At 41.9% G+C, this 13825-nt stretch overlaps 1 protein-coding gene across 3 annotated transcripts in view; it reads left to right on the top strand.

The window, feature by feature from the left end:
* The window catches only part of NPAS2 (neuronal PAS domain protein 2), a 134170-nt gene that overhangs the window by 58956 nt on the left and 61389 nt on the right, over nucleotides 1-13825 (top strand). For 2 of the 3 annotated variants that reach the window (XM_068138457.1, XM_068138440.1), the window contains exons 2-3: nucleotides 4917-4970; nucleotides 10498-10646. In XM_068138457.1, coding sequence (XP_067994558.1) covers nucleotides 4939-4970; nucleotides 10498-10646 — 181 coding nt within the window. In that variant the 5' untranslated portion in view covers nucleotides 4917-4938. Of the gene's footprint in view, nucleotides 1-4916; nucleotides 4971-10235; nucleotides 10329-10497; nucleotides 10647-13825 lie in introns of all 3 variants that reach the window. The other variant, XM_068138446.1, reaches the window with a different exon arrangement.

Below are 13825 nucleotides of genomic sequence, written 5' to 3'. Positions count from 1 at the left end.
AATGGTGACTCCACCATGTGTTCATGCCACAGCTTTCATGATAGGGTATTTGAGTGCTTCATCCATGTCAAAGATGGAACAAGGTATTTAAAATGGTCAGGTGGTCACTGCTTTCTTGTCACCATGTGACATTTTTTAAGACTTGCCACTTGCTAATCTTTCTCTTTGCCCCTCAGAAAGGCTTGGGAAGAAAGTACTTGTTAATGGGGGTTTCATTATTTCAGAGCTCTGTCTCAGCTGAGAAGCAGCAGGTACAGCTGCTAGTGCTGAGCCATAGCAGTGCTCCCTAGTGTGGAGATGTGCCCATCTAACCCATACTGTGGAACATCCATGGGCCATTACTATCTGATCACAGTGCCCATCAGACCATGTCTATCATTGTAGATGTCAGGGGATGTGACTGTGATGACAGCACAGTAATCAGCCACACTGTCCCCAGTACTGCTGGATGGCCAGAAACTATACCCCCTGGCTCATGCCCAAAACCTCTACTGCCTTTCAGTGCCTTCTTCTTGTCTTAGGTCCCACTCACTCTACACAGAACACCATGTGTGGGTGGATCTGGGCTTTAGATTCTGGACCACCAAAAATATCTCCATGCCTCCTTTATAATGCCAAGTTCTTTGCTCCTTTGGCATTTGCTCCTCCCCTTCAAAGAGGGAACTGGAGAGTAACTCCCTGATGAGGCAGTGCTGAGCAGAAGTAACATAGACACTTGAGGCTAAGCAAAGGGTCTGAAAAACACAGGAACATGTCTGCCCTCCACCCTGTTGCTAGTTTTTGTCACTCTTCACAAAGATAACAGTTGTTGGGGAGGGTCTGCCCAGAGGCCAGAAGGCAGTTCAAGTTGTTTCTTCCCAGTGTCCCAATTTTCCATACAACTCTTGCCCATCTCTTGTCTGTGAGAGGATTGTTCTCCAAGTGCAGTGTCATCATTTTTACTTAGGATGGTAGTATTGTACCAGCATCCTGAGTGGTCTGAGTGTGAGGTCCAAGGGAAGGCTCAGGTACAGCTGTTGTGTGTAGGAAGCAACACCATGTGGGCAGCACCTGTCTCGCTAGGACTGAGCATGCCTGATGATACAGGACATGTGGCTGAATACGCCAAGCAGGCCTGTGGGGTGGTGAAGGCAGAAACCCCACCATGCCAGAGAGAGAAGGGAAGGAAGATCCCAGTCTTTCACTCAGCTGCTTAACACAGGGACAGAGGAGCACAAGCACTGTGATTTCTCACTAAGTTTCAACAGGTGCATCCCAGGACCTGTAAAAGAAATCTAAACCTCTGATGTAATTCAGCTGAGTTTAAAAAAAAATATTATTTAAAATTTTCTTTAAGTGTCAGGTTGATTCATAGGAACTGGGTTGAGCTAGCCATGTGGCAACTTAGCAGGAAATTAACAGCTGATTACTTAAATTTGAGTGTCAGTCATTTTATAGCATATTCTTATGAGTGATAGGGCAGGAAGAAGAGGAACTAACTTCACTTACATAGAGGAGGTAGCAGTTTGACTTGCTAAAAACCTTGTTTCTAGTGCAGGATAAGGTGATCAGTGCCAGATGAATTTTATAGTGCAAGCTCTGTGTCCACTGGGAATAGACTGTATCAAAATAAACATGTGCAACCTTTCTTCTGGAGAGTCCCTGGAGTGAACTGGCTCTCTGCCCGAATTACTTCTTTCCTGAGCTATGATTTATTGTATGAATGAATGTGGGGGGGATGTTTGTGCTGTAATTCTCTATCTGATAACTAATCCAAGGGTACATGGTTAACAGTTTTCCAAAATCCCATTCTTCCTCACCAGTTGCTCTGTATCTCTCAGTGTATATCTGAGTACCATCCTGATGGGTGTATATGAGCTTTCTCCTCCTTATTCCAGGTGATTCCCATCTTTTTGAGTGCTGGTGTCTTGTTGATAATGATGATATTAATGAAACTCCAAAGGTAACTGTGACTGTTAAAGTCTCCATTGGCAGGAGTTACATCATGTAGTGTTGTTACCCACAGGGTTCCAAATTCTTTTTGTTCAAATTTTGATAAATCCTTGTGCCACTTTATTTTTTATGTCACCTCTTTGCAGGGGAACTGTGGCACAGAGCCATGGTGTTTACTGCCTGCCTTTGTCGTTGGAAGAAGTGAGAATTGCCTGCTAAACCAGGCACTGATGGGGATGAGAGAGTGAATTTTCAGTTTCCTATTTGGGACCCTTCCAGCTGAGGGACTGGAAGGATAATGTAAAGCAAACTGGTTGTACTAAGCACATACCTAAACTCAGTGCCATGGGTTTCTCCTCCAGCTGTAAGCCATCATCTGGTGTGGCTCAGGAGAGGGATGTTAGTACTAGTTTGCAGCAGTTGTATATGGCATATGATACATATGTACTGGCAAACACTGTTAGCAGTGCTTACAATGCTCTGGAGAGTTTGCCATGTAAGAAAACAGAAGCAAAATGACAATTAGATATTTTCTAACACTAGCAAGAGCAGAGCAGGTCCAGAATTTCATGTCAGTCAGCGAGAAATCTTGTTTACTGGAAGCTGGCCATGAATTGCTTTACAGATATAGCCAAATCCTGGGCATAACAGTCCAGTTGGACCTGTTGCTCTCTGGTAAGGGTAGAGGCTTCCCAGCAGCCTAATTCCTTGATGCTTTGTGTGGTACAGCTCTAGGAAGCCCCTTTCCATTAGGTACATTTTGCCTTTCCAAACAGCTCAGGGCTGAGCAGCACTGCCCCATCCAACTCCATCCTTCCTCAGAGCCACCTAGAGCTCTTGCCCCTGTATTTCTGCTTTGTGTTGGGAATCTTTTGTAGTCAGAGATGGTCTCGGTGCACCAGAGGAAGACCTTCAGGGATTCAGATTCTGCTGACATTGCTCCATTTTGCTTGTCATACTCTAGATTCAACAAGAGTGCATGTAAAAGAGCCTTTTGAGTAAAGGTCTGGCAAAGAAAGATAGCGAAATCCTAAATATTAACACTTGCCATATTACTGATGGTTTCTGTATTCTTTAATAACACAAGCGAACATGTTGATTGCAATAGGTGAGCAAATAACAACAAAACCCACTGGATCTTGTCACTACCCATTTTTGGGGCTAGTAGTCTGATTCTGGAAATGGGCAAATAGCCACCTAAAGTATTTGTAAAATACTGCTAATTAAAATTTAACTGGGTCTATAAATTTTCCTAGTCTAAAATATATGATATGATTGACTTGGCTGTTTGCAAGGACAAATAAGTATCTGGAGAAACATCAAAAAGCTACATGGCATTACTTGTTATTTTGTTCTGTATAAGAGAATTCAGCAACTTCAATTTTCCAGTTATGACTAAAAAAGCTAGTCTCTTGACCTTCATACTTCCTATTCATGATCCTCCATCAATGAGCTGAACGCTGTGAAGTAGCAGCTTTACCCAGCAATTAGTTACCCATGGCTTTAATTCCTCATTACTCATATTTGATAACAAATTACAGGGTAGTTTCATGTTCTTAGCTAACCATTGAGTAATGAGCAGGTGGAATATCACTGTAAGAGAAATAGAAGCAGAAAAAGGGAATTTATCCACTGTTATTTCTAATAAATTTTTTCTCCCATTTTTCCATAAAATGTTCTTTAAACAGGCAAAATTATGTTTGACCTGTATGTAGAAAATACCAAGGGCTTAAATAATGCCTAGCAATTAACATCCTCCCTCCAATTTTATTCATATCTTACATGTTGAGGACTCATTAAATGAGAAACATTGATTTTTGAAATGAGGGTTATAACTGCCTGTCATTAGTCTGCCACTTTGTAAATGATGCTGTGATAGTATCCAGGGTTTGTAACTGTGTTGTGCTACTGGTTTGGAAAATGTTTCAGTGGGATGCAGCAGCACACATCTTTTGAGCCTGACATGGGTGTGAGGTATTGTGAGAGGCTGCAGCATTGCAAGGCTTCCTCCTCAAGCTCAAGTAGTTAAGGCTCAAGCATCATTTTTAATAAGGTCATGGAGCAAAGGAGGGTGGCAGTGAGCTGGTGACAAGTGTTTCTGAGGATCTTAGCCTCCAGCTGGACTGCTTTTGTGTTGTTCCCTTTTCTTTTCCTACACAAATATACTTAATTTGCACAACTTATCACTTTTTACTCTGTGGCTTTATGAACACATCTTGTGTTTGGGGTACTTTCTTTTTATAGATCAAACTGCTGGAGCAACTGGACTATAAACCTTGATGGTGTGTCCCAAAACGTTGGTAAAGATTAGCAAAAATAGGGATGGGGATGGCATAGTCCCCACACATGGTGCCAGCACCATGCTTGCCAGGCAAGCAATATGTTCTGGGCTGCAGGAGAGTTTTTTCATGATGCAGTTTAGGCAGTGTGGTTTATGAGGGTGCTTTAAATTTGGGGTGCAATTCAGCAGAGTTACTACCATTTCTTCTGGCCTTGATTCAGGGCATACAGAGGAGGGTGAAGGGTATCCTAGTAGGAAGATTGACCTGAGAAATCAGAGGCATCTGTGATGCCTTCTCTTGCACTGGGGATGGGTTTTAGAGGAATGCAGGAACACTGAAAATGCTTTTTCAACTTAATTAGACCCCAGAATTCACATCCAGCCTGATGGTTTGCAGAGAGTAACCTTCACATGGCAAAATCCCCCAAGAAGTGGCTGGTTTTGTGCTGTGCTGACGCACCATGTTGTGCCTGGGAGCCTTGATCCTTGGCTGGAGCCCCTAAGGCTAGCATGACTCTCAGGAATAACATTAGCCACAATGGTTTCCTAAAATCAAGGACTGTGGCATAAAACACTTCTGACACATTTATCTGACCTGGATATCATCACTCTGTTATTAAAATGAAATAGAGCGACTCAGATTAACCTGCAAGTAGAGCTAAGAAAATGACAATTTGTAATGATTCTCGCATTCCTTCAACAGAAAAAACTGCTTAGAAAATCTAATGGATGAAGATGAGAAAGACAGGGCAAAGAGGTGAGCACTTTTTCTTTTATAACTCTCTGTTTAACTTGGGATGAGCTTGATACTGTTTGTTGCTGCAGAAGCTGTTTTATCTATTATCAATTAATCAAAGAAAGAGAGAGTTGAACATAGCCAAGCTCAACTTGAAAAACTGCCATCTCACAGATTCCTATTCTTGGCTATCCTGTAGGAAGAAAATAACATAGCAAAGTTTCCTGTGGAAAATGTCAAACAAGCCAAGGCATTGATCGTTTTCTTCACATTACTGCAAAACATGAGAACTGAAGAACCTACAACATACTCCTGCCACTGTAATACATTATCTGAGCTTCCTGAGTATATAAAATGTGGATTTCTTGCAAAACAAACAAACAAAAAAAAAAAAACACTTTGGAAAAGGAAACTAAAGAAGTGGGATTTTCCCCTATTGTGATGGTCATTTATCCAGCAATGCCTATCTCACACTAATGAAAGCACCCAAAAGTTACATTCAGAGCTGAGAAAGACCAGGGAAAGTGCTGTGTCAGCTGTAAAATGGCACAAACCTCTATTCACATACATTCTGTACTCCATCATCAAGTCCCAGTTGGCAGGAAATCATAGTGAACACTTTTTGGGGTGGGAAAGGGTGTGTTTCAAGGCAGAAGACTCGTGGCAATAATACTTCGAATAACTGTCAGATCTGGCTGTCATTGGCAGAAAAGCTGTTTGGAAGCTTTTGAAGTTGTTGTTTTTCTGGATATGTTATCAATACCACAGCCTGCAGTTTAATTGCTTTAGAGGGAGTTGTGGGTTGCCTGCATTTTTGCCCTTAGTTCCTTCTAATGAGAGTATTTCCAGTCCAGGCACAACTAGTTGATCCAGTTTCATCTCTTGATTCCTTCTCTGCTTCTTTCCTCCCTGCAGCTTTTTCTCACTAATATAGGTCAGCACAGGCTGCAGCCAAGCTCAGCCATTCCCTTTGGCTCCCTCTGAACACAGGCGTGCTCAGGCTGCTGAAGGCCTGCCTTTACTACCAGGAGTAAAGCGCTGATCTAACCTCCTCTCCTTAGGCTGGTGAGGAGTGACCTGATGAGACCAGGAGACCCCAGAGCCAGCCGCTGGAGCCCTGCTGCTGCCACTTTCCACCCGGGGCTTCATGCCCAGGAGAGTGCTGATACAGGGTGCTCTGACCAACCATCTGTCAACGGGCCAGGCACCTGGGGCCTGAGTAAGAGGTGGATTCAGAGAAGGGATTCCTCCTGATGCCAAGCCTCATAACAAAGCAATATATTATAGAATTGTGGAATGGTTTGGGTTGGAAGGGACCTTTACAGGTCATCTAGTCCAGCCCTCTGCAGTGAGCAAAGGACATCTTTATCTAAGTCAGGTTCCCGAAGCCCCATCCAGCCTGAACTTGAATGTTTACTGGGATGGGGCTTCTCTGGGCAACTTGATCTAGTGTTTCACCACCCTCATTGCAAAAAATGTCTTCCTTATATCTTGTCTTGTGTAAATCTACCCTCTATCATTTTAAAACCATTACTCCTTGTTCTGTCGCAACAGGCTTTGCAAATAAGGCTGATCCCATCTTTCCCATTACTTTCCCTGTAAGTACTGAAAGACTGCAAGTATGTCTCCTGGAGTCTTCTTTCTCCAAGATGGCTCTTTGGAGAGAGTGTAGGACAGTGGGAGGTGTCACACTTCCCCAGAACCCTAGGATCAAGGGAAGGGGGAAGCCCATCTTGTATTGCCACTTCACATGCTTACAGCTTGATTATTTTCAAGATATTTGTGTGCTAATTGTTCAAAATAATCCCTGCATTGAACAAATGTGTATAGGACGACAAGAGGATAGCATGTATCCTGGCTATCAGAGATTGTCATCACTGTCTGATATAGTTTTCAAGGTGTTTGTTCCTGGAGGGAATTTTTGCCATACCCTGGGGCAAGCCTCTATCGAGGTGGATAAAAAAGAGTAACTTTGAAAACAAAAAAAGGATCTCACTTCATTAAACTGTAATTTAAGTACATTTTTCTTTTTAGAAATAAATCTAAATTTGAAATGAAGTTTGAAATCATGGGAGGCTTCATGAAAATCTAAAGCTACTACAGCATATTAAAAATGTTCAGATTAATTTAAAAGCTACAGGTTTTCTTCCAGAGCTTTCTCAAAATTGGGAAAAGCCATTGGCTGAACATTTTGCTGTTGTATCTTCATAACTGGAAACTCTCATATGTCCCATGCTGCAGAGAACATGCTTTCTTTGATTTATTTTTCTTATTTGGTATAAGGACCAGGTCCTTCAATGATGAGAAATATGAGATGAGATAAAAGAGCCTAGAAAAATTTTCTCTTCTTTCATTTTCTATGTTAAAAGTAGGTGAGACTGGATCAAACTCTTTGGGGATGGACCCAAGCCAGGAGCTGAATCTCTCAGGTTAGAGACACACAAGCACACTATGTACTATCTGCTGCAATTTATTAGGCACATACAAGGCTGTATTATGTAGTCATGAGAAAAGCATCCATCCTTTCCTCAGTAGAGGCACCTGCGCTCCCACCCTTGTGCCTAGTGTTTAGTTTTTGGCCAAGATGTATAACTGTTCCTTCAGGACACTGGTTATTTTGAACCCCATTCTGCATTCTGTGACTGCCTGAGGCACTACTTCACTCCAAAGACCTGAGGACTAAAATATGGATATGATGGCACCACACTAGGGAGCATCGAAGACCTCTTTGAGCTGTTCTGATCTTCTGGAGATCAGAAACCATCATTTCATTTTCAGTTCTTTGATGTTAGACTTGGCTTACTTTGTTTTATAGATTTATTAATTTTAAACAAAAATATGGCTTTTGCATGTCTTTCCTCTATCTGCTTTTCTTCTAGCTTGTTTTAGTAGCAAGTTATTTTAAAATTGTAATTCAATTGAATTCCAAATTGCAGACAAAACCATCTTGAAATGAACTGTAAGTAAGTGTTTAATAAATTAAGACTTTCACCTGCCATTTTCCACTCAAACAGAAAGTAAATTTAACTATTTTAATGAAAGTATCTGGTACAGTTACTTGCTTTCATACATATACAATGTATCCCACTGGACAGCAAAAAGAGACACAAAATTTAGCATAAAGCCACATTTCATTGTAAATCATCAAGATGTAATGGCTACTAGTCAGCAAGTGTCAGTCTCTCTTTGTGACAATAAGCAGCAAATATGTAAAAAAACTAAAATGGCTATTTAAACCACATTTTGAATGGATTATTTTGATCATTCTGAATTCACAATGTTTTACACTGCTTTTAGCTGCATTCACTAAAAATCCAGATTTTATTCATACTGTTTCTTCTTCCCCTTGGATATGTTGTATGTTTTTGGAGTAGCAAGGAGAGAGAGCTAGGATGAGTATTACAGAATTAAGACAGAGACAGTTTTGGCTTACTGTAAATGATATGCCTTAGCACTGAAGTAAGCAAAGCTAAGGAGTAATCTTCCAAGGGATGTGATGAAAACTGCATTATATAAGACATTTGCAACTGGACTGAACAAAGCATTTACAACTATGCAGGGATGGTTTAAATGACCTAATTGTGGTGGGTTTGTGGGGTGTTTTTTTGTTTTGTTTTGGGATTTTTTTCCTTTTTAAGGTTTTACTGTGATCATTGATTGAGATACTGGTAGAGTTATTTCCACTGGAGTAGTTTTTACATTTCCTTTGTGAATAAAATGTCAAGTGTTAAAAATCAATCCTTCATATTTCTGTCAAGGCTTGCTTCTTTTTTTTTGTTGGTTTGGTTTGGTTTAATTTTGTTTTGTTTTGTTTCATTTGAAGAAGCAGCACTTTCCCTATGGATTGGTGGTGGTTTGTTTTATTTTCATGGCAATCAAGACCCTTTGTGCTTAAAATGAAGCAAGGATTGAATTATGAGGAAGTAAAATGTCAATGTTCTTAATGTCCCCTTGAACTGTACAGAAATAGGATAAGGCTGGAGCTTTTCACATCTTGTTCTGACAGCTTTTTGCACTGCAGACTGGGCTGAAATCAGTCAAGCAGTATCCACCCAATCTCTTGTGTTCAAAGCTGTAAAATAATCAAGAGCTGGCTTGTGTCTGGCGTGTCTCCAAGTGTGTTCAGGGTTAAGAGCAAGACAAACAAAAATTACCCCTCTGTCAGTAGTAACATCCAGACGCCTCTGCTGTGATTTCTCTGCTGAAAATGTTTATTACCATCCTGGTCCTTGGAGAGATGTAGATGCTTGGTTAATTTTTTATCTGATTCTCAGCAGTGTGCATTCAGAGCTGCTTATAAGGTACAGCAGAGTTATCTGGGACTGAGAAACTCTGAGAACCAGCCTCTTGGCTTTTCTTTCCTGTCTATGTGTAACCAGATTTTTAGATCTTTACGTAATTAACAACACAAATATTGTCTGCTTGAAGACCTTTCAGCAGAACAAACAAACATTCTGGGTTACATTTCAGTTTTCACATGGCTACAGGAGTCTGAGTGATAGCCTCCAAGTAGAATATTTGTCATATTCATTGAAACAATTCAGAAAATATTTGCTCTTGTATAGGTTGGCACATAATTAAAAAAAAAATAATTAAAAAATACAGTGCACACACTAAAAAGATTATCAACCACCTTAATGACAGTATTATGATGGTGTCAAAATGGATCAGATCCGATCTTCCCATGAGGTGTTCAATCACAGCAGCAGAAGTAGGCTCACTCTGAAGAATCTGCAAACTAAACAGACAAGACTGGCAAAGAAAGCTGTAGAGTCCCCATTTTACATTTAGAGTTGGGGCACCATGACCATAAGTAATTTGCACACAGAGATTAGGGGCTGGAACTTCTGAGCCCCCAGGTCCAGGAGCACTTCCCAGCCTCAGACCCAGTCCATGCAGGGATGAGGCACACTGATGCTCTCTCTATCCCTTCTACTTGCCCTGGTTACCACGGAAAGGAGGCTGAACTAGATGGCATATGAACTTCTAGTCAGGTCCCTAATCTTAATGATTGGAAGACAACCACCCTATTTTTATCTTCTGTAAGCCAGCTTCAAGGTAGCCCAGAGGACCAAGGTGGACAGGTCCCTCTAGGTAAACCCAGATTCAGTACAATTTTTGAGCTGCAGGACAAGGGTTCTTCTCTCCTATTAAGACTGTACAGATGAGTGTGACCCATAGTTTTACCAGTCCTCCCTCTTCTCCTCTATGGATGATTTTACCATTGTCAGTATTCCTGTTGCTCTGAGTTCCTTCTTGGAGTGGACAGAGCTCTTTCACCTACAGGTTTAGTGCTGACCTGATAGGCTCAACTGGAGTGTCTAGAGGGGCACAGAAGGGCAAGCAGAGTCTCCATCTCCCCAAAGACAAGAGCAGAAGGTAGGAACAGTTGCCTTCTACTTGTCTCTGCAGCTTTGCTGGAGGCTTGTGTTAATCTTCACATACAGCACACAGCAAACCAATTTCCATGTGCATATAATGCAAAGAGAAGATGCATGATGACTTTTCTCTGGGTCTGCTCATCCTTTTTCCCCCCCCCTGTCTACAGGGCTTCCCGTAACAAGTCTGAGAAGAAAAGGCGTGATCAGTTCAATATTCTTATCAAAGAGCTCAGCTCCATGCTTCCAGGCAACACCCGCAAAATGGACAAAACTACTGTGCTGGAAAAAGTCATTGGCTTTCTGCAGAAACACAATGGTAAGATTTACTGCAGCTCTTCGTGCACTTGCCTGACGGTTCCTGCAATATCATGTTTCCTTCAGAGATTATCAGAGTAGCTCAAGGGGTCTAAAAGTGCCAACATAAGGTTTGGGGTTTTTTTTCTCTCTCATAAAAAAAAAAATCATTTGCAGGCATTCCGCTGCCCAGATCCATCTCCTTGGCTCCTCTTTAGGATGACTGTCAACCCGCTAGAGAATGGACTGAATGTCAGGAATTGAGGGAAGGTGGGGAGCAGTGCCCTACAGCACGTGTAAAGAGGGATGCTTCGAACAAGCAAGATGTGGGGCCAGAGGGAAGATTCCCTTCCTTGAAATCTGCAATATTCTGATCAAAAGAACAAAGCATTCACTCAAGCCTCTCTGCAGAAAAATGCTGGGAAACAATCTATTCAGCCTCCTGCTCCTCAGTGGACTGTGTAGGACTCAGTTTTCCACAGTGCACAGAAAATTCTGACCCGAAAAGGCCAAAGTTTCTGAAGGTGGTTTCAGGAAATTGCATACACAGATAGCTGACATGCTTCATCCAGGTCGCACAAGCAGAAACTACATCACATTTACACAGCGTGGAGTTGCAAGAGTAAAGTTCGTTTTTTATAAGGCACATAACAGTGACATTTAAGGCCCTTGGAAGGGTACCTGCACAGAGGGTAGAGGGCATTCTTGACCCTGCTGATCTAGCCACTCATGTCCACCCTCCAGCGGTGGATAATTGAACCATTTCTCCCTTATAAATTGAGGCACTGGTTTAAAATGGAGTTCTCCTGCTCTGCTCCTCTGAGGTGTAAACTTCAGTTGATGACTGTGAGAAATGTCCTCAGTCCCACAAAGCAGAAAGGGGTTTCATGAACTGATGCACCACATCACCAGGCTTGCCTTTGCTCATCCAACACCTCCTGTCCTTGCTCCCTGGAGAGCTCTGGGTGAAGTGGAAAAGATTGTAAAAACTCTTGTATCATGACTCCCAACATAATGGAGTTACAAATGTCAAACTTACTGAGGAAGTAATTATAGTGGTTCTGTTGTTAGAAAGCAATTTCTCCTTAAATTAATTTTTGCCCCACAAGATAATTTCATACAGGAGAGTGAGACTAGGACATCTCTAAGTTTAATAATTGTGTATACCTATCAAAAAATGACAGTAATAACATATCTTTTCTCTTTTAGCTGCCCAAGGCAGAGTAAAGAAGGATGTGAATATGCTCAATTATAGCACCAAGCAAAAGAACAGTCACATGAGATTTGAATAAGTGTAGATAAGTGTAGCTGGTAGCCCAAATAATTTACTCCAAAAGGCACTTCATTTCTGTAAGAACAATTGTGTAAAAAAAAGCTAACAGTCACAAATGTTTCACAGCAAGGGTCAAAAAATGACTTTTTTATGTGCACTTGCAAAAGAAAGCAAATATTATCTATTTTTAAACTAGATTAGTAGTAGTGCAATATAATACAAAGCATCAACATTTTAAAATGTTGGTTATCTTCACTGTACTTTGGATCTGGTCTATTCAATTCATTTAGTAGGCTAAACCAAGATTTTGGTCAGAGAAGGGGGTCAATTTTCCAATTTTTTTCTTCATAAGCATCCTCCTTCTTTATAATCCACAGAATCTCCCAAATCTCAAATAATTCATCTAGCAGTTAGTTTCATGTATACCAGCATTTCTGTATATCTGCTGCAAGTATCCTCTGTTCTGAAACTATTTAATAACAACCTGATGGTCTGATCTCTTTTTGTTCCTTGGTCTGGCTTCGAAAGCTCTTTTTAACACCACAGGGGCTGCAGAGATCTGCTGTGCTATCAGTGATAGTCCTGAGCAGTTCAGGAAGCCACTCAAACAAGCTGGTGAAAGCAGACAGCTGCATCTCCACCTATAAAGCCTGAACAGAGGTTTTGATTTCTTTATAGGTGACAATATGCACAGGCATTGGTATAAACTTACTCTCTTTAATATCCTTTAGCCCCTTGCATTTCTCTGGCCAGTTTTCCTCTGTGCTCTATATAGGGAGTATTGGGTATTACAAACTCTGGAAACCTTAATCAATAGGATTAAGTAGCAAGCATCACCAAAAGAAGACAAGGCTGGCCTCAGCATCTCCTTCCTAGCAGAGCTGAATGAAGGAGAAGAAGAAGAAGAAAAGAGTGAGCAGGAAACCAAACTAGCTCAAGTCTTTCTGGAACAGAACAGAACAGAACAGAACAGAACAGAATAGAATAGAATAGAATAGAATAGAATAGAATAGAATAGAATAGAATAGAATAGAATAGAATAGAATAGAATAGAACAGAATTAACCGAGTTGAAAAAGACCTTTGAGATCATCAAGTCCTACCTGTCACCCAACACTATCTAATCAACTAAACCGTGGCACCAAGTGCCTCATCTAGTCTCTTGTTAAACACTTCCAGTGATGGTGACTCCACCACCTCCCTGGGCAGCCCATTCCAATGGCAAATCACTCTTTCTATGAAGAACTTCTTCCTAACATCCAGCCTAAACCTCCCCTGGCACAGCTTGAGACTGTGTCTTCTTGTTCTGGTGCTGGCTACCTGGGAGAAGAGACCAACCCCACCTGGCTACAACCTCCCTCCAGGTAGTTGTAGAGAGCAATAAGGTCTCCCCTGAGCCTCCTCTTCTCCAGGCTAAACAATCCCAGCTCCCTCAGCCTCTCCTCATAGGGCTTGTGCGTCAAACCCTTTCCCAGCTTTGTTGCCCTTCTCTGGACTCGTTCCAGCAAGTCAACATCCTTCCTAAACTGTGGGGCCCAGAACTGGACACAGGACTCAAGGTGTGGCTTAACCAGTGCTGAGTATAGGGGCAGAATGACCTCCCTGCTCCTGCTGACCACACTATTCCTGATACAGGCCAGGATGCCATTGACCTTCTTGACTACCTGGGCACACTGCAGGCTCATGTTCAGCCTACTATCAGCCAGTAGCTCCAGGTCCCTTTCTACCTGGCCCCTCTCCATTCACTCTGACCCCAGCCTGTAGCACTGCATGGGGTTGTTGTGGCCAGTGTGCAGAACCCAGCACTTAGAAGTGTTAAATCTCATGCTGTTGGACTCTGCTCATCTGTCCAGTACGTCGAGGTCCCTCTGCAGTGCTCTCAACCCTCCAGCAGATCAACTTCTGCCCCCAGCTTGGAGTCATCTGCAA

This window comes from Melanerpes formicivorus, unplaced genomic scaffold (genome assembly GCF_026170545.1).
Source record: "Melanerpes formicivorus ecotype bairdi unplaced genomic scaffold, bMelFor1.0.p_v2 SCAF_1, whole genome shotgun sequence".
NCBI classification, from domain to species: Eukaryota; Metazoa; Chordata; class Aves; order Piciformes; family Picidae; genus Melanerpes; species Melanerpes formicivorus.
Note: the sequence above shows the minus strand (reverse complement) of the source record. Positions and strands in the feature narration are given on the sequence as shown.